We start from the raw sequence: 19,861 nt of genomic DNA, 5'->3' as shown, positions 1-19,861 counted from the left end.
AGATAATGTTTTACAAATGAAGGAATTAATTTTGAAAGCTCTTAAGAGAATTGCACACTCGGCACTCTTCAATGCAAGGCAAATAATGACACCTAAATATTTGACCGTCTGTGGCCCAGGTTCTTCCCCCAATTAATTGGGCACAATACTGTGGCTAAAGGAGCGTGAGAATCACTAAACCGGCAAATTCGAATAACATTTTTTGATCAAGCACCTCTTTTGGCTACATAGAGCAGATCAATTTTACAAAATCTACAACTCTTCCTGGACAAACAGCACATCTGTTTTTATGGAAGGATCTCCTTGGTTACTTCAGAGGACCCTAACACGTATTCCAGTTTTAGTTAGCTTTTGGTTTCGTACCTCATCCTGGACAGCAAATTACCACAATCACTTGAGGTGTTGTTTAACTTTCTCTTACCTTTGATCCCTGCCTCGATGCCCCCCCCCCCCCCCCCAACCAAAAACTACTCTTTCTAGAAAATATTCCTTTTTGCCTACCTGTGATTTTGACACATAGATGTGATGTGATCAGCTACAAATCTGATGACTTTATAATGTATTGTTATGCACTGAATTGTATCAATAGGAAAAATGAAAAACTGCAATAAAAATTAAGTATTTGCAAATCAGAGTAGTGGTGATTATTAAATTTGCATACATGAGGATTGTTTGATTAACTTCAGGTTTGGCAGAGGAGTAAAAGAGAATCTTAAAAAAAAAATGAAACTAGCTCCTCTAAAACTTGAAGTGAGCATGCAGTTGTTACATTTTTAAATGATCAAAGTGCTACGCCAATGAGCAGATTCCATTGTAGCACTAAAATAGGGCAATAATGTCCTATGTTTTACATTTAAGAGATGTTGGACATTACGCTAAAATGATAACCTTTCATTGATATGAAAGGCCTATAGTTTGTGAGTAATGTAAGATTCCTGAATCTGATTTAATGGGGGGAAAAAAAAGTAATAGCTAATAGCTCTTATTTATTTCCTTCTGGTATGTAACACACAGCTGCAGCCCCTGTTGTGCCTGAATTGAGCAGTGACATAGACACAAGTAACTTTGATGAGATTGAAGATGATAAAGGAGAAGTGGAAACATTTCCCACCCCAAAAGCCTTTGCTGGGAACCAGTTACCTTTCGTAGGATTCACTTATTTCAGAGACAACCAGTAAGTTTTTTTTTGCACTTGTATCTTAAATGCAGTAGAGATTTTATTTGATCATGTGGGACCAATTAACTGTTTAGTATTTTTTATCACATGGCTTGTCTGTCTTCAGCGGGTTAAATTAACATTTAAAAATTCTGATGTAAAATTCCTGTTGAGAATTTAAAATTCCATCAGTACTTTAGCTTGTGTTGCTGAAAGCTGCATGAAAACTTGGGTTTTGCACAATGTATTTACACAATGCAGCTCACTTAATCAACAACATCACAGGACTATCCACGATCTAGCATTAAAGGCAAGATTGAGTGGGTATTCATTTTACAATTGCACTTACATGTATTCCATAAATAGTGCCTGTGAAAGAGGATTAAAACTGAAATTCAATCTCTAGCTTCACATAAGCTTTGCTGTTGTGGTTTGACATTTCTGAACCTTTCAACTAAATTGAAGGGAGCATTCATTGCACAATATATTTAATTTAACATGTTCAGTTAACCAACTGGTATTTAAAGCTGCAGTTGCACAACAGCTACCAACATTTCTGTAGCTCCTCATGTAGAGAAACAAAAATACACATTCATACAAAAGTAGATACCAAGTGGGTTAGGGCAGGGAACGTAGGCACAGTCAAAAAGGAGGGTTTCAAGGAAATTTCCAAAAATTGGAAGGTTTCTGGGAGAGAGTTCCAGAGGATGGGAAGAAAATGTCTGAAAGAACAGCCACAAATGGTGGAACAGCAGGTGCACAGGTGAGAAGTAGACCGGTGCCCAAAGACCTTGGGGTGCTTGCATGGATATAAGGCTAGAGGAGGTTACAGGAATAGGGTGGGGCAAAGCCACTGTGGGATTTGAACATGAGGTTTAGGATCTTGTCATCAATCCATTGGGATGGAAGCCAGTGGAGCTTGGCACAGATGGCGGTGCAGGGCTTTGTGCAGGAGAGGATGTGGACTGTGTTATAGTTTGTGGATGTTTTAACCAGTTTTGAACATAATATTACATAATATCACAATTATACTATTAACGAGTATAGTATCGACTGTTCTTAACAGCATGGTGAGTGGGAGGGATGGTCACACAGCCCATTGATGTCACTGTTGAATTGAGGGGGATGGGGAGCAAGAGTTGAAGGTAGGTTTCTGGGAATGCACACACATGCATGAAGTGTTGATTATATTTCTATTGATTTGATGAGATTATCTGCCTTTTTCAATTGCTAGAAGTTGAATCTGAGTGTAGGGGTTGTTTTATTTCTTCTAAGAAAAAGTTTAAAAAATAAACTTATGACTAGGGCAATGCATTGGCTGCAGTAAGAGCAGTACTGGCCCACCTTTTCTAGCTGGCAAACCTTGCATTAATGCAAGATAATCAGAATTATACTGCATGTCTTGCTTTAGTGTGGCATGGAAGACAATACCATGAAAATGACAAAATTAATTGATTTACCAACAATCCCATCAGTTAACATGGGCCGCTATGTTTTTTTCTACGTGAAGCTGGGTTGTTTATACATTGCGTAACTTATACCTCAATCAATATTACCACAGTCAGCAATTCTGTCTCTCACTCTATATCTCTCTTTTTCTGCTTATCTCTGTCTGTTTCTCTCCATTTTTTTCTTGCTTTTTGATAGCTGCAGAAATTATTTTGTCTCTCCCTAAAGTACAAAGGAAGGAAGGAATGATTGGCTGAGGCCTGGGATCGGAGAGAGCCGAGATTGTAATAACCCTTTGCATGGAAAAAAATGTTTCTTTTTATATTTTCTAATGATAATCCTGAGGCTACAACCCCTTCTCCAATTCACCAACCAGTGGAAAATTTTGAAAACCTTGATTAGATTTCCCTTTCACCTTTTCTGTTCCAGTGGAAAAGCCCTACACTTGCAACCCTTTTTTTCATAGCTATAATTTCTCCTATATGGTATCATTCTAATTGCTTTTACAAAAAACTTAAATCAGAAGTGTAATTGATATCTTGATTTAAAGTAAATAGAAATAATAAACCAACTACATTTCATTGCACGTGATATACACACTGTTACAAATTCTGAAGTAATTACACCATTCTATGATTAGAGTGCACTTGCTGAGATATAGAATCATACAGCATAGAAGAAGGCCATTCACCCCTGCCGGCTTTTGAAAGAGCTATCCAATTAGTCTCACTCCATTGCTCTTTCTCCATAGCCCTGCAATTTTTTTCTTTTCACGCAATATACCCAATTCCCTTTTGAAAGTTAGCATTGAATCTGCTCTACCATCTTTTCAGAAACCAGGCACCAGAACCCTCCAACCATTCACGTGTGAGCATTGACAGTGAATATCAGCTGGCTATTTTGACTGCAGTGACCATACACTTTCATCAGGCGCCTTTGGATAGCAATTTGGATTGGATAATCCCCCCCCCGCCACACCCATCAACCCAGGGTTGTTAAGGCCAGTTTTAGTGCATCTACCACTGCCCCAGCTGAGATCTTCTCACTCAACCCAGATCGAATCTGGAACATTCCTGCTCTGTATGACTTGGCTAAACACTGAATAAACTCGCTAAGCCAACAGGAGATCAAGAGAGCTTTAATTAAAGACATGAGTGAATTGGCATGACTGCAGGAGTTGTCAAATCTTGAATAGAAGAACTTTTTTTTCCCCGTAGGTTGCTAAGTGACTCGCCTGCATCCTACAAAGAGAATGAGAACAGTTTACCCAGTAAAATTGAGGTGGGTGTTAATGTGGTTTACAGTTAACATGACAAACAAATGCTAAATGTTTCTTGTTCAAATATTAATATAATTTAATAGGCTTTCTATTTAAATCTACTTTATTTTATACAATTTAAGTTGCATGTAGTAATTATTGCTTTTATTAAATGTTTTTATTTTTTTTTAAAATTGTTTGTTTGGTACTTCTGCTTGGCAACAATTAGTAATAATGCTATAAAGTTCTTTAAATGAACACTATATGGAGGACTTTGTGAATGATTAAGTAACCAGCTATGAAGAAAAGTGCTAGATGAACTGTAAAGACAAAGTGATGTCAATGAAAACCTGCCTTTAATACAATAATTAATACTGCTGCTTATTGAAGTGAAATTAAATACCAGGGGGCAAAGGCGAAACAATATGGTTGATATGTCTTTAGGCTTACATGAATTTGTTTTCCTATTCTACTCTAGCATCCATACCTAATAGTACTGAAAGCATCTTGTAAGTGGTAGAGGGAGTCAACACCTACCAGTATCCTTATAAGAACCAATGAAAAAATAATGAGAATTATCAGCTTTTTTTGGGATGTGGAGGGGGCAGGAATACCTGTCTTTTTCTGTTAGATTATTAATTGTGTAAACATTGATGCCTACTCCTTTTGTATAAACAAGCTGGCAGGACCTACCGTATCATGCATTTACTAACCCAGCTTTTAGCAAATTTGTAATTTCAATTCAGCTTCTTCATACTATTGGCTAGTAACTCCTCCAAGCCAGGTCCTCTCCTGATGCCATCAATACTTAGTTTTCCCAGGGGAAGGGGGAGAAATTTTAAAATCAGCAGAAATAGAAAAGGAAACCACAAAAATTGATTTTATTTTTTTCTTGCCAATTTTCTCCTCCTTTCTTGAAAACATTGATTCGTTGTGGTGTTAAAGTTCCATAATCACCAGGCAACCTCCAGAATCTCACCAAGTGGCCATTATTCCTTTTGTGAGTCTTAACATTGAATATTGGCAGGGTATCAGACAGCAAGGTGAGGGGGAGGATCACAGCTCAGCCCAATCCGATCATCTGATTCTCACATGTGTGCACTTCTAATGGGGAGTCCCTGAATAATGATTTTAAGGAGGAACCATGGCACAATTTCCCTCCCTAACCCAGGAGCACTGAGACCAATGTCTTGCCTCTATTGCCCCAGCAAATATTAACTAACTCGGCACACATCAGAGCTCAAACCTGGATCTTGCTTTATGAATCTCAGCTATTCACCAGATAAGCAGGCAGATTGTTCAGGGAGGTGGTCCAAATTGAATCTATGGACTTTTATAAAGTATATGTGGAAATGTTAGAAATTTCTATTTTCAATTAGAAATGAATGGTCAGCTTGTACCTAATTTTTGGGAGTAGGTATAAGGATTAAGTATGGTCTGCTGAAGGTCAGGGTTTTTTCTTGCTTTTTTTTTGAATATTAATCAGAACTTTAAAAAATATTATTTATAATAAAGATTTAAAGTAATATGTTTTGTCCAAAAATATTAACCTAGTTAAACTGACATTGGTTCCATTGAAAATAAATTATTTGAGTTGATTTTGATGTGTTCAAAGTTGTTATGTTGCACCAACTGAACATAATCCTTTTGTTTTAATAGATAATAAATGACTGAACTTGATTTACTGAAACAGCTTATGTTAGGGTGAAAAATTACAAGCGATTGAGTTATGTACGCCCAACTTGTGTTTTTAATTATCAATAACCATCTAGCTCTATTGTGTATCTTATTTATATCACACGTACAGCAATTTTAAGTTCAGCAAAATTAAGAGAACAAAATTATTTTATTCTTCCTCATTCATAAAGCCTACACGTACGATATAGGAAAGAAAACATCTGGAGCATTACTCTGTGTAGAGTAGCATGCTGCAGGTAAATCATTCATAATTGGTATGATTGATGATGGCTTAAAGTGCTGCTATTAAAATTACAACACAGTACATGTGTGGATAATGTGATTTTTGGGATTGAACAAAAGAAGTGTCCTGTTGAGAAATAGTTCACTGCAAATGAAACATTAATATTTAAACCTTGGTGTGGAATAAAGAAAACACTGGAGCATTTAAATAGTTTTTACTTACAGTATGTCCTTTTTTCCCATTAAATACAGGATAGTTTGGAGGTAGGTTGCCTTTATCTCTTGTAAAACCTTTTTGAAAATAATTGTGTGCAAGCTCATTGGAATGTTGTATATATGTTCATATTCTTACTGATATGTCTTTCATTTTTCATTGTAGTCTGCAAAACTACAGAAGAAGCTACACCAGATTGAAGAACAATTGAACAATGAAATGCAAGCCAAAGATGAAATGGAACAAAAATATAGGTACGTGGCAACGTGATAACACTCTGTCCCTTCGCCTTTAAGGCCTGTGTTTGAATCCAGCTCATACTGATAGATTGAAAGGTTCCTATGTTTGTTGGCTGTTAAGGACACTGTGTAAAATGAATTTTGGTACTTTCTAGCATAGCTACGCTTATTTGCCTAAAGGATGATTGGGGTGGAAGCTAGAAAAATTCACAGAGTGCAGTAGGTGTTGCTGTTCCGAGGCTGTGGCTGAAGCACATCGTTGGGGCAGTGGAGAGAAAAGTTAACTCTAAATCAAACCTATGCTGTGTGCCTACAGTATGCTTGCCACTGATACTGGATTTCCAAAATTGTAAATTATTTAATGTCTCACTGCTGATGTTCATCACCTTGATGAGCAAGATTCTCACAAAAAATGTCAGCGACTATTTCATTGTATAATACATTATTTGTGTATGGGTTAGTTGCATATTGAAGAAATCCTGTCACTTTAATTGAATCTTTTATAATATAACCTACCCTGTATTGAGTAGGAAAAAATTATATTTTTTGTTTATTTTAACGTGTGAAATAGTGTTCCTGTAGTTAATGAAATTACTATAGCTATGGCTGTGAATAAAAGAGAAAGAGTTCGCATTTGTAAAGCACCTTATCGTGAGTTCAGGATATCTGAAAATGTTTCACAGCCAATGATGCACTGAACTAGAGAGTCATTCTTTATATAGGCAAATGCAGCAACTGTCTAGTTATTTTTTTGGCGATGATAGAGAGAGCAATGCTGGCCCATGAACTGGCAGAACTCCTTGATCCTCTTCAAATAGTGCCATGGGATTTTTTGCACCTAACTGAACAAGTACAGTTGGTTTAATGTCTCATCTAAAAGAAATTGCCTCTGACAATATAGCATCCCCTCAGTACCACACTGAAGTAACCAGTCTAGTTTAAGTGTTCAAGTCCTAGATTTGGGTTTGAACCCACATCCTTATATGGGTGAGAGTGTTCTTAACGGAGCCAAACTGCATCTTAAATGGAGTGTTATACTGTAGTAGATTAAATTGAACATTGCATATGTACTTTTTAAATGAAAACAGAAGTGATGGCTACATAAAATTGGCAAAATACAAAAATGTTTTGCTGTAACTACAACTAAGTCCAAATCACAGATGTTTAAGTTTGGTCTTGGTTCCATATTTTTTGGAGAAGGAACTAATAATAGATTATTTTATCCAAATACAAGCCCTGTTTTATTTCTTAATCTTTCCTCCCCTCTTCTTTCATCAGCTTTATCTTAAAACTCCCTTTTCCCTGTGCAGCCACATGGAAAATTCCCCAACCAAGGGCATGGCACTTGAAAGTTTTGAAAGAAATTTCAAAATGAGAAAGAGCTTCTTTAACACACGATCACCTGAAATGCCCTTGATGTCACTTAACATGTCCAAGGCTTCTGCTAATGCTGCTCTTGTATCAGGTACACTTGGAAGTGCACAACAGAAATGTTAATGGGAAGAGGGAAGTGGTCTTAGAAAAAAGCTTATCTTCACAAACTCTCTCTGAGGGTGCACTTAACACTGAATTTCATGTTGGTGTGAAGAGACCTGACACCAGAGCAATGTGGATTGAGACACCCTGGATATATAGTGGTCTTGTACTATTTTGGCTTGAAGCCACATGGAGTGTAAATACAGTGTAGTATCAAACCTGGTTTTATGAAGTGCTATGGGGCCCTTTTGGACTTCCTGGGCATTAGTTGAATCTAACTGACTTCAATTTAAATGTTTAGACAACAGGGATTCTCCCCTTTCCCCTGACTAAATATTTAAATCTGTAAGCTCCATATATGCTTCCATCCAGGCAAACATATGTAGAGCTCCCTCTTAAACAGAGTAATTGAAGTTTCAGCCAGGCAAAGCAAACAATGTTTTGTTTAGTTATAATCTGAACTGCAGCTAGTGGTCTCAGAGTGACAGCTGAAGTGTAAATGCATCCTAAGGTGCACTAGTATGATGCATGCCCTTTTAAATTAAAAAACCTGTTGGTTCTAAGAAAAACTTCCTGATGAAGGTAACTAGAAAAATTGATTTGCTATTTTGTATTTGTTCTGTTTTGCATTAATCATTCTACCTGTACTTCTTATTTGTAGAACAACGAGTAGTCGTCTGGAAAAGATATCCAAAGATTTGGAAGATGAGGTACAGCCCTGTTTTTTTTGTATTCTGGTCCAGGTGCATTTCAATTTTAGTCTGTAATTTAAATGAATTAGATTCACTTATACAAACTGTGTTGGCTAATTTTTAAATTGAACATCTGTTTTCTTGCTGCTTCCATTTCTAATATTTTGTTTGGCAGGAAGGGCAGAGTAAAGTGTATATATAGTAATCAATTATGCAGTTTGGGAGATAATGAAAGGATTGCTAGAAATAAAAATTGAAACAATTTAATTTAATCCACGATTTGTGAAACCGCCCCAATATCCATCAAACCTAACCTCCAAACCGGCATAGACGTTAACAATGTCTGACAGAAATGTAAGTGTAATTTAAAGAAACCTTCAATAGATACTAAAATTGCCAGAAATGTTACATTTAAGGGAATATTAAATGGGAACAGGTTTGAATTACAGTCGCAAGAATTCATTATAATGGATAATTCAGTATACAACATACCTGTCACAAGGCAAATAGGAAGTATATTAGACTTTGACTTGACTTTGGTAGAGGAAGAAAAAAGGAACCCACTCTTGCGTGTAGTCTTTTAAATGTGTCCAAGTTTAACAGTTCTTAAGTACAAAAACATCGGAAGTCTTGAACACTTGGGATGAAGTATTAAAGCTCTAATCTGCATCGTCAGTGTGTGGCAGGACTTAAGTTTACACGTGATTCCCTGCATCATTAACGTTTTGTGAAGATGCATAACTCCAACTAATGTCTTGCTTGAGGGCCAATCTCTGGAAACACTGCACCACTGAGTGATAAGACATGAATATACCTGTAATTCCCCATGCAGTGAGCTTTGTTTTCAATTATGACACTGTAGGCAATTACAAGTAGAGGCCAAGCAGTGCACCACAGGAAAAGAGGGGAATAAATAAACAACTTATATTTTTGCAAACTTTTGGTTCAGCCTGAGGCAGGGGCCGAAGAGAGAGATGGCATTTGGGTGAGGGCTGAAGACAGTGACATTGGCCTTCCCAATGTTTAGCTGAAGGAAATTACAGTTCATCCAAGAGTGAATATCAGACAAGTAGTTGTAACAGCACAGCGGCTGTGGAGAGGTGTACATGTAGAAGCTGACCCCATTTATGCCGATGATGTCGCCATGGAGCAAGATGTAAATGAGGAAGAGGAGGATGCAAGATCCTTAGGGAACTCTGTAGATGATCGCTTCTCTTCCCACCTTGCACCATTCGTAGTGATGCTCTGGCTACTCTCAGATGAGAATGCAACTGAACAAAGGCTGTCCCACTGAGCTGAATGTTGGAGGACAATGATGTGGTCAACCACGTTGAAGGCTGCAGAGAAGATTGGGAGGGATAATGCAGTACTGTCACCATCACAAAGAATGTCGCTCAGGACTTTGATTAGGCCTGTTTCACTGCTATGGGAAGAGAAGAAACCTGATCGGGTTGATTCAGGGGGGAGTTGTGGGAGAGGCAGGCGTGGACCCGGAAGGCAACAATTCAAGGACCTTGGGAGGGAAAGGAAAGTTGGAGATGGGACCGTAGTTAATGAGGACGGAATAGTTGAGGCTGAGGTTTTTGAGGAAGTGAGTGATGGGTGGGTTTGAAGGGGGTGGGGGGAGTTCAGTGCATGAGGAGAGGGAACCTAGAATATCAGCTAGTATGGGAGCCAAGAAGAGAAGGTTTAGTGGGAATAAATCTGAACCTATTAAACCAGTAGGCCTATTAGATTTTATTAAGGTCACTTCACGTTGTATGTAACCTCAATAATAGTGCCTCCTAATAATAATCACTTACTGCTTTTTTAATTAAAAAGGATGTAGCACTGCATCCTCGCTCCGTCAACATCCCATATCTCAGTGGGTCCTGGAGGGAGACTCAAAGCAGGAAGTCTGTCACTGCCCACAGATGATGAGTAGGTGGCCACAAATAGGAGAAGAACACAGGGCAGTCCCTTTGACTGTTCCGGCACTCTCCTCAGCATTGTGGCATTGGCAAAGACGTAGAAGTGGACTGTAGTCACTCCTCATATTCAGGAAAAATGAATGGTGGGGAGAAAGAAAAATGTGAGAAAATAGGTAAATGTTATGGAAAGAAAAACTTGAATGCACTTCACTCCACTAATATTTTTAGATTCCTAGGTATTTTCTTTCTATTACATTAAGATTTTTTTCTGCAGCATCTCAAATAGGTAAAATAAGTTGCAATTCTGCACTAGAAGTCTGAAATAGAACCAGCTTGCGTATACCAGCCAAACTTGTAAGAGGAACAATTTCTGAAGAAATTATTACAGTATGCAGGGTAGCAAATATTACATCATATACTTCCGTTCTCTCAATATTCATTCCAGTTCGTAGATGAGCCATGGAGGGTACATTTTTGTCTTTAGAGGTTTGCATGCTAGGAACACATAATGGGAATTCGAGAGTTCATTTTAATGGATGGAAAATAGTGGAGTGCTTGTCTGATATCCCAATATGGGCTCCAGGTACTAGGGGCGCTGAGGATGAAAATGTAATCCATAATTCCTGCAATAAGTTTCCTTGCCATATCTTTGTTTTGTGCTGCTGTGCTGTATGCAGAGGGCAGTGCCTCAGATTATCCTTTTAAAATTAAAAATAGGAAGGGGAGAATTGTAGTTAAGTTTGCACCAGATTTATCGACTTGTTCACTTTGTTGCATGTTCCAGTGTTTGTTTTTCTACATTTTAGATGATTATTATTAGAAAGTTAGAATGTAATCAAAAATGTAAATGACATGGTAAATAATTCAAAAGTAAAATTGCTTTAAAAGTGTCTTTTTAAAATTCTACCACCAATTTTGGAAAAGGGGTGTACACTTGCCATATACACAAAAGATCCTGTTTACTAATTAAGCCTCTCAATTTTAGGTAACTTGCAGGAAAGATGTCGAATCAGCATTAAGGCAATTGGAACGGGAAAAGGCACTTCTTCAGCACAAGAATGCAGAATATCACCGTAAAGCTGAAATGGAAGCAGATAAAAAACGTGGCCTAGAAAATGAGGGTAAGTAGCCCTTATTTACATTTATATTTTATATTGAACCAAAAATTATTTCAACCAACTTTCAACTGAATGAAGCAGGCTGGTATCCAGCCCAACATGTATAACATTAACATCACAAATCAAAATGCTAATGATTCAATAACACCAACTTGCATTTACATCATACCTTTATGTTGACAAACATCCCAAGGTGCTTCACAGAGGCACAAGGGGGGAAAAAACAGACACTGCACTAAAGCAGGGGGGTGACAGAAAACTTGGTCTAAGAGGTGGGCTTTGAGGAGGGTCTTAAAGGAAGAAAGGGAAGTGGAGGCAGAGGGTTTAGGAAGGGAATTCCAGAGAGTGGGTGGCTGAAGGTGTGACAAGGAAAGGGGAGAATGCCCAAGAGGCCAGAATCAGGAACAGTGAATTCGTGGGTAGGGGCTATCACACTGGATGAGGTTGCGGATGTAGGGAGGTGCAAGGCCAAAGAGGGCTTTAAACACAAGGATATAGATTTACAGAGGGTGGAGGATGGAATACCAGTCCTGAGAGCATTGGAATAGTCAATTCTGGAAAAGTGACAAACACGTGAAATGAGAGTTTCGTGCAGATACGCCAAGGTGGGTGACGTTATGGAAGTGGAAGCAGATAGACTTTATGTTGGAGAAGATATAGGAAGCTCAACTTGTGGTCGAACAATATGCTAAGGTTGCAAATAGTTTGGTTCAGCCTGAAAAGTGGTTAATTAGTGCGATGGAGTCAGTGGTGACGGTACAGTGTTTATGCTGGGGGCTAAAGATGAGGGTTTCAGTTTTCCTAATATTTAGCTAGAGGAAATTACAGATTATCCAAGACTGGATGTTAGACAAGCTGCCTGATAGAGGCAGTGGAGGGTTTGAGAAGTGGTGGAGAGGTAGAACTGGATGTTGTCAGCATACATGTCAAAAGCTGACCCCATGTCTATGGAGGATGTTGCTGGGTGCAGCTTGTAGATGAGGAAGAGAAGTGGGCCAAGGATGGATCCTTGTTGAGCTCCCAGGTTAATGGTGCTGAGGCAGGGAGAGAAGCCATTACTAGAAATGCTCTGGCTCTGATTGGAAAGGTAAGAGTAGAACTAAGCAAGACAAGTCCTACCACAATCGAGGAAAGGAGAAGGATGGTGTGATTGACCACGTCAATGGCTACAGAGAGGTCGAGGAGGATGAGGAGTGATATTGCACCATGGTCACAGAGAATGTCGTTTGTGAATTTGGTACGGGTCATTTTAGTACTATGGGAGGGGCAGAGATCTGATTGGAGGGATTCAAACACTGAGTTGGGGAGAGATGGTCACGGATAGAAACATAGAAAATAAGAGCAGGAATAGGCCAATTGTCCCTTCAAGCCTGCTCCCCCATTCAGTATGATCATGGCTGTTCCTCTATCTCAAAACCGTATTCCCGCTCTCTCCCCATACCCCTTGATGCCTTTTGTGTCTTGAAATCTAGCTAGCTCCTTCTTAAATATATATATATTCAGTGACTTGGCCCCCACAGCCTTCTGTGGTAGAGAATTCCACAGGTTCATCACTCTGACTGAAGAAATTTCTCCTCATCTCAGTCCTAAATGTCCTACCCTGTATCCTGAGACTGTGACCCCTCGTTCTGGACCTCCCAGCCTGGGGAAACATCCTCCCTGCATCCAGTCTGTCTAGCCCTGTCAGAATTTTATACGTTTCAATGAGATCCCCTCTCATTCTTCTAAACTCGAGTGAATACAAGCCAAGTTGACGCTATCTCTCCTCATATGGCAGTCCTGCCACTCCAGGAATCAGTCTGGTGAACCTTCGCTGCACTCCCTCTATGGCAAGTATATCCTTTCTTGCGTAAGGAGACCAAAACTGCACACAATACTCCAGGTGTGGTCTCACCAAGCCCTGTATAACTGCAGTAAGACATCCTTGCTCCTGTATGCAAATCCTCTTGCAATGAAGGCCAACATACCATTTGCCTTCCTAACTGCTTGCTGCACCTGCATGTTTGCTGTCAGTGACTGGTGTACAAGGACACCCAGGTCCCTTTGTACATCAACATTTCCCAATCTATCACCATTTAAATAATATTCTGCCTTTCTGTTTTTCCTTCCGAAGTGGATAACTTCACATTTATCTACATTTTACTGCATCTGCCATGTATTTGCCCACTCACCCAACTTGTCTAAATGGCCTTGAAGCCTCTTTGCATCCTCCTCACAACTCATGATTCCACCTAGTTTTGTGTCGTCAGCAAACTTGGAAATATTACATTTGGTTCCTTCATCTAAATCATTGATATATATTGTGAATAGCTGGGGCCCAAGCACTGATCCCTACGGTACCCCACTAGTCACTGCCTGCCACCCCGACAAAGACCCATTTATTCCTACTGTCCGTTTCCTGTCTGTTAATCAATTTTCAATCCATGCCAGTCTGTTGCCCCCAATCCCATGTTCTTTAATTTTGCACACTAACCTCTTGTGTGAGACTTGATCAAAGGCCTTCTGAAAATCCAAATAAACCACATCCACTGTTTCTCCCTTATCTATTCTACCAGTTACATCCTCAAAAAACTCCAGTAGGTTTGTCAAACATGATTTCCCTTACATAAATCCATGTTGACTTTGTCTAATCCCATTGATATTTTCTAAGTGTCCTGTTATCACATCCTTTATGTCCTCTAGCATTTTCCCTACTACTGATGTTAGGCTAACCGGTCTGTAGTTCCCTGCTTTCTCATTTCCTCCTTTTTTAAATAGTGGGGTTACATTTATCACCCTCCAATCTGCAGGAACTGTTCCATAATCTATAGAATTTTGGAAGATGACACCTAATTCATCCACTATTTCCATGGCTACCTCTTTTAGTACTCTGATCTGTGATCTGGGACATGTTCAAGGGCTTTGAAAAGGAAAGGGAGGTTGGAGATGGGCAGTAGTTTGCAAGGACCAGGAACTCGAGAGTGTTTTTTTTTTGAGGAGAGGTGATGGTCGTGGTTTTGAACGGGAGAGGGACAGTAACTGAGTAAAGGGAACTGTATTACAATATCAACTAACATAGGGACCAGGAAAGGAAGTTGGGTGGTCAGGAGTGTACTAGGAATGGGACCAAGAGCACAGGAGGTGGGTTTCATGAATGAAATGAGCTCAGGGGAGAAACTAGAGAGATGAGGGTTCAGATCTAGAGTGAAGGGGGGATTGAGGGAAGGGTTGGTCTGGTAAGGAAAGAAGGAAAACAGCAGAGGTAGCTGAATTACCTACTCCTGATACTATATCCCCATCTCTTCCTTGGATTTTTTACGATTAAGTGGGAAGACTGATGGGCCCTTCATTTAATGTTTCATTCGAAAGTCAGCATCTTTGACAGAGCAGTCTTCCCTCAGTACTGATCTGAAATGTCAGTTTAGACTATGCGCTCAAGTACCTGGAGTGATGCTTGAGCCCACGACCTTCTGACTCAAAGGCAAAGGTGCTGTCATCGAGCTAAGGATGACACGGCCTCTTGACTGTAGATTCTTGCTCTATTTAACACTAGGCGCTCTGTATTCATGTTATTTGGGACTGCATTCGCCAATAGAAGTGCACAGATGGCATTTTGGTTGCTTACCATGATAATAAATTCAAAGCTACTAACATTGCTGACAATCATTCTGTGAACACTGAGCTTTAACTTTCAACAATCTAAACCTATTTTAGAATCATTATTAATGTCTACCCTGTCTGCCTTGGCTAAGGTACACACTACCACATTCCAGACAAGGGAGAATTTAGGACAGTGCCACAGTATATACAAGAGGGTACCTTCTTTGGCTTTCCAATGCCAATACCGCTGTGGGGAATACTCAGTTTAGCTATTGGAAAGTAATGGAATCTGTGGAGGATCTTCAATTGAATTAATCTCAACTGTGCACTGCTTGATGCTCGATGAAAATTACCAAATTGTTGACCAATTGAAAAGTATGAATTGATGTCCCGATTCCTTTCCTAAAGCTTTTATGTTTATTGTCTTTTTCTTTGTTGAATATCTTGTAAGATTTAGCCACAAAGTGAGGTTTTCTTGGGAGGAGAGTGGGGGGAGGGTGGTAACATTCTCAAACTCTGAGGAATCCAAAGACTGCCTACCATCTCAGGAATGGTATATACCACTGAGTGCAAGACCGTATAGAATAGTTTGTGGAGTAGCTTGAATTGCTGAAATTTCTGTTGGAACAATACAAGAAGCCCTCTTTCTAAATTGATGTTTAAAATTAAAGCATATTCCAAAGTTACACACTGGTATTGTATAGAAGAGCAGAATGTCTGTGTCCATCGCTTACTTTTCAGATGATTAGCATGGCTGAAATACGTAATTTTATTAGGTACTCATAACAAAATTGTGCTTCACAGTTAATAGTCTGAAGGACCAACTTGAAGATCTAAAGAAAAGGAATCAGAACTCTCAAATATCAAATGAGAAAATGGCTCAATTACAGAGACAGGTTAGTTATACAAGCTTTTTTGCAAGTAATTTTATGAAATTAGTTTGAGACAGTGGAACTCAAGTATTTAACAAAGACTGTATTTACGGTACCTGTCTGAAGATACTTTTTTTGACCTTTTTGTGACTTTAGTAAGGTTTCTGAACATCGAGAAATGGCAGCTAGACATTTTCCATTTTTGTCCCCAGTGGAGCTTCTGTTCCATTATAGCAAAATCTTATAGGTTTATTACATCAAAACAACAAACCATTTCTCCTTTGTTTCAATAAATAAAATGGAGCTTTAAGATTTCTTATATTGCTTATTCATTACTTTCCTGGGCTAAAATGCACCTGCTAGCCTGTTTAGCTGCATTTAAGCCACAAGCAATTGATCTGGTCAAAGCTCTGCAGGTCTGCCACATTCAGTCATGAATGGTGGTGCACAATTAAGCAACTAATGGGAGGAGAAGGCTCCATGAGCACCCCCATCTTCAATGATGGTGGAGGCCAGCATGTCAGTGCAAAAGACAAGCCTGAAGTGTTCACAACCATTTTCAGCCAGAAGTGCCGAGTGGATGATCCTTCTTGGCCGCCTTGTGAGGTCCCCACCATCATAGATGCCAGCCTTCAGCCAATTCGATTCACTCCATGTGACATCAAGAAATGGTTGAGTGCACTGTACACAGCAAAGTCAATGGGCTCCCACAATAACTCGGCTGTAGTACTGAAGATCTTAGCTAAGTTGTTCCAGTACAGCTACAACACTGGCATCTACTTGACAATGTGGAAAATTGTCCAGGTATGTTCTGTCCGCAAAAAGCAGGACAGATCCAACCCAGCCAACTACCACCCCATCAGCGTATTCACAATAATCAGCAAAGTGATGGAAGTAATTGTCAACAGCGCTTTAAAGTGGCACATTATCACCATTGACCTACTCACCAGTGCTCAGTTTGAGTTCTGCCAGAATCACACTGCTCCAGACCTAATTACAGTCTTGGTCCAAACATGGACACGAAATATATTCCAGAAGTGAGGTGAGAGTAACTGCCCTTGGAAATCAAGACATTTGACCAAGTGTGGCACCAAGGAGCCCTAGTAAAACAGAAGTCAATGGTGATCAGGGAGAAAACTCTTCAATGGCTAGAGTCATACCTGACACAAAGGAAGATGATTGTGATCATTGGAGGCCAATTATCTCAACCGTAGGACATTGCTGCAGAGTCCTTCAGGGAAGCATCCTAGGCCCAACTATCTTCAATTGCTTCATCAATTATATTCTCTTAAAATGGGGCTGTTCGCTGATGATTGCACAGTGTTCAGCTCCATTCACAATCAGCCAGACAATGAAGCAGTCCATGCCCGCATGCAGCATGAACAACATCCAGGCTTGGACTGATAAGTGGCAAGTAACATTCGTGCCACACAAGTGTCAGGAAATGACTATCCCCAACAAGAGAGAGCATAATCACCGCCCTTTGGCATTCAATAGCAATACCATCACCATAAACATCTTGGATATTATCATTGACCAAAAATTGAACTGGAGCAGCCTCATAAGTGCCGTGGCTATCAGAGCAGGTCAGAGGCTGGGTTTTCTGTGGCGAGTGTCTCACCGCCTGACTCCCCAAGGCCTCTCTGCCACCCACAAGACATAAGCCAGGAGTGTGATGGAATATTCTCCACTTGCCTGAATGGGTGCAGCTGTCGCAACACTCGAGATGCTCAACACCATCCAGGACTAAGCATGCACCCACTTCACCATTGGCGTACCGTGGCTGCAATGTGTACTATCTACAGGATGCACTACAGCAAATTGCCAAGGCTTCTTCGGCAGCATCTCCCAATCCCCCGACCTCCACCACCTAGATAGACAAGGGCAGCAGGTGCATGGGAACACTGTCACCTTCAAGATCCCCTCCAAGTCACACACCATTCTGACTTGGACATATATCAGAACAGATTTCCACTTGCTTGGCAACTTTCTCATTTAATAATGAGAAAATACCATCACAGTGTGGACTGTGCTGGCTAATTAAATTGTCAGCTTCCAAACATTACATTAAAAAATAAATATACGGAAGCTTTGAAGTTTGACATTTTACTTAATCAACAAAATCAATATGCTAGCAATCAGATGTCATTTTGTTAAAAATACTGGAAATAAAATTCTCATTGAGGGGTATGGCAGTTACATGCATATTGTAAGTTTGAATCTTTAGGATCGAGATTGTTCAATGATAGTTTCTTTTTAAGTTTGGTCTCTCAAGTCATCTTCATTATTCTCTTTGCAATCTGTGCTGTAATTTTTTTTGCCAATTTTCTCCTGTCCTCTCTTTTGAGGTGGTTGACTTACTGCTAATCTGCAGTTCCACGTGCTGATTACACTTTGGTACATTGTTCAAGTAATCATCTTTCCCATATGAGCCTTAACAGTGAATGTTGGCAGGTTATTTGAACTTGGGCAGCAATTTTGGTGTCAGAACACTCACATTGCAGCTTTAATTTGTGATATTCAGAATATTTTGTTTGATATGCAGCACTTGCAGATCAGTGTTTAAAAGCTAGCTCAATTTGATTTCACTTAACAACCATACCAGTCTTCCACCCCCTTGTAGATGGGAAAATCCATCGCAGAGCACCCTCTAGTGTCATCCTTTATTAAAGACTACTGTACAGTCAGGCCTTTTATCCAACTCTTGAGTTTTACTTTTAATCATTTTCTTTATAAATTTATGTATTCTCTATGTATAATAAATATGTATAGCCAGATGATGAACTGACAAATGTTTGTACGTGAGATATTTTGTACACATTTTCCCCCACCTCAAGATAGTGAGGTATGGAAGGTGTATTCAATTATAGGCTATATTTGTTAATTTACTATGTATATTTTTTTATCTACATGAAACCTAGTTGGATGAAGCTAATGCCCTACTGAGGACTGAATCTGAAACTGCAGCGAGACTACGAAAGAACCAAACAGAATTATCAAAGCAGTTAGGACAGCTGGAGACTAACAACAGGGAATTGCAAGACAAAAATGCTGCATTGGATAATGCCAAACTCAAACTTGAAAAGGACTACATAAGTTTACAGTCAGCACTAGAAGCTGAACGAAGAGATCGCTCTCATGGTTCTGAGATTATCAGTGATTTACAAGGTATGGGGGATAAAAACACTCAAGACCAGCTTCAATTACTATCTCTAATTCTTCTTTAAAAAAAATAACTTGGGGGAATTCTTACCAGTTTAATCCTTTACCCCCATAAATGACTGAGACAAGTGTGACTTACTTTTCTTTGGTTGTACAATATTGCTGAAACTTGAAATTGCTGGTAGGGCACTTTGGGGTTTCAGCATATGTATGTGGTAACAGAGAGGTCATCATGCTTGTAGTTATAATTACATCACTGTTCTAAAACTACTAGACCTCAGCTACCAGAATTTTATTGCATATATTTTGAATTTTTATAAGGCATTCAATATTAGGAAAAACTTGGGAATTTTTTTTTTCTCCTCTCTCAAATCTGACTCTTGCGGGGATATGGTTCTGCAGGTCCTAGCAGACTTCCAGGACCTTGTCCAAGTATCCATTTCTTCCTTTGAAACCAAGGCAGTGGGTGTAGTTATTCTATAACTATTTCCATTCAAATAAATTACATTTCTCAAAATTCTTGAGAGTGAAGTTATAATAAGTGTCCCTTAAACACAAAACTGTTCAGAAGTTCACAGTTCATATTACATCTTCAAAACATGATTGATTCTAATTTTTGATAGATGCCCTATCTGCCTTAAGATTGGATCAAACTCTTATGGGCCTTTTTTCTACACCAGACTTCCAGCTATCCTGTTACCATAATCTATTGTTTTGTTTTTAGCCCAAGTTAACATTCCCCACAAACCCATTTTGACTGACCCTTCAGCTTTTTCAACCAACATCAGTTCCCTTCTTAGAAATTTCTGTATCATT

At 39.3% G+C, this 19,861-nt stretch overlaps 1 protein-coding gene across 5 annotated transcripts in view; it reads left to right on the top strand.

The window, feature by feature from the left end:
* Positions 1 to 19,861, top strand: part of rock2a (rho-associated, coiled-coil containing protein kinase 2a) — a 203,307-nt gene that overhangs the window by 127,813 nt on the left and 55,633 nt on the right. For all 5 annotated transcript variants that reach the window (XM_067984276.1, XM_067984274.1, XM_067984272.1 and 2 more), the window contains 7 exons: positions 1,015 to 1,174; positions 3,823 to 3,886; positions 6,163 to 6,251; positions 8,374 to 8,422; positions 11,300 to 11,435; positions 15,816 to 15,907; positions 18,805 to 19,051. In XM_067984276.1, the coding sequence (XP_067840377.1) occupies positions 1,015 to 1,174; positions 3,823 to 3,886; positions 6,163 to 6,251; positions 8,374 to 8,422; positions 11,300 to 11,435; positions 15,816 to 15,907; positions 18,805 to 19,051 (837 nt within the window). The remainder of the gene's footprint in view (positions 1 to 1,014; positions 1,175 to 3,822; positions 3,887 to 6,162; positions 6,252 to 8,373; positions 8,423 to 11,299; positions 11,436 to 15,815; positions 15,908 to 18,804; positions 19,052 to 19,861) is intronic.

This window comes from Heptranchias perlo, chromosome 5 (genome assembly GCF_035084215.1).
Source record: "Heptranchias perlo isolate sHepPer1 chromosome 5, sHepPer1.hap1, whole genome shotgun sequence".
Taxonomy (NCBI): Eukaryota; Metazoa; Chordata; class Chondrichthyes; order Hexanchiformes; family Hexanchidae; genus Heptranchias; species Heptranchias perlo.
Note: the sequence above shows the minus strand (reverse complement) of the source record. Positions and strands in the feature narration are given on the sequence as shown.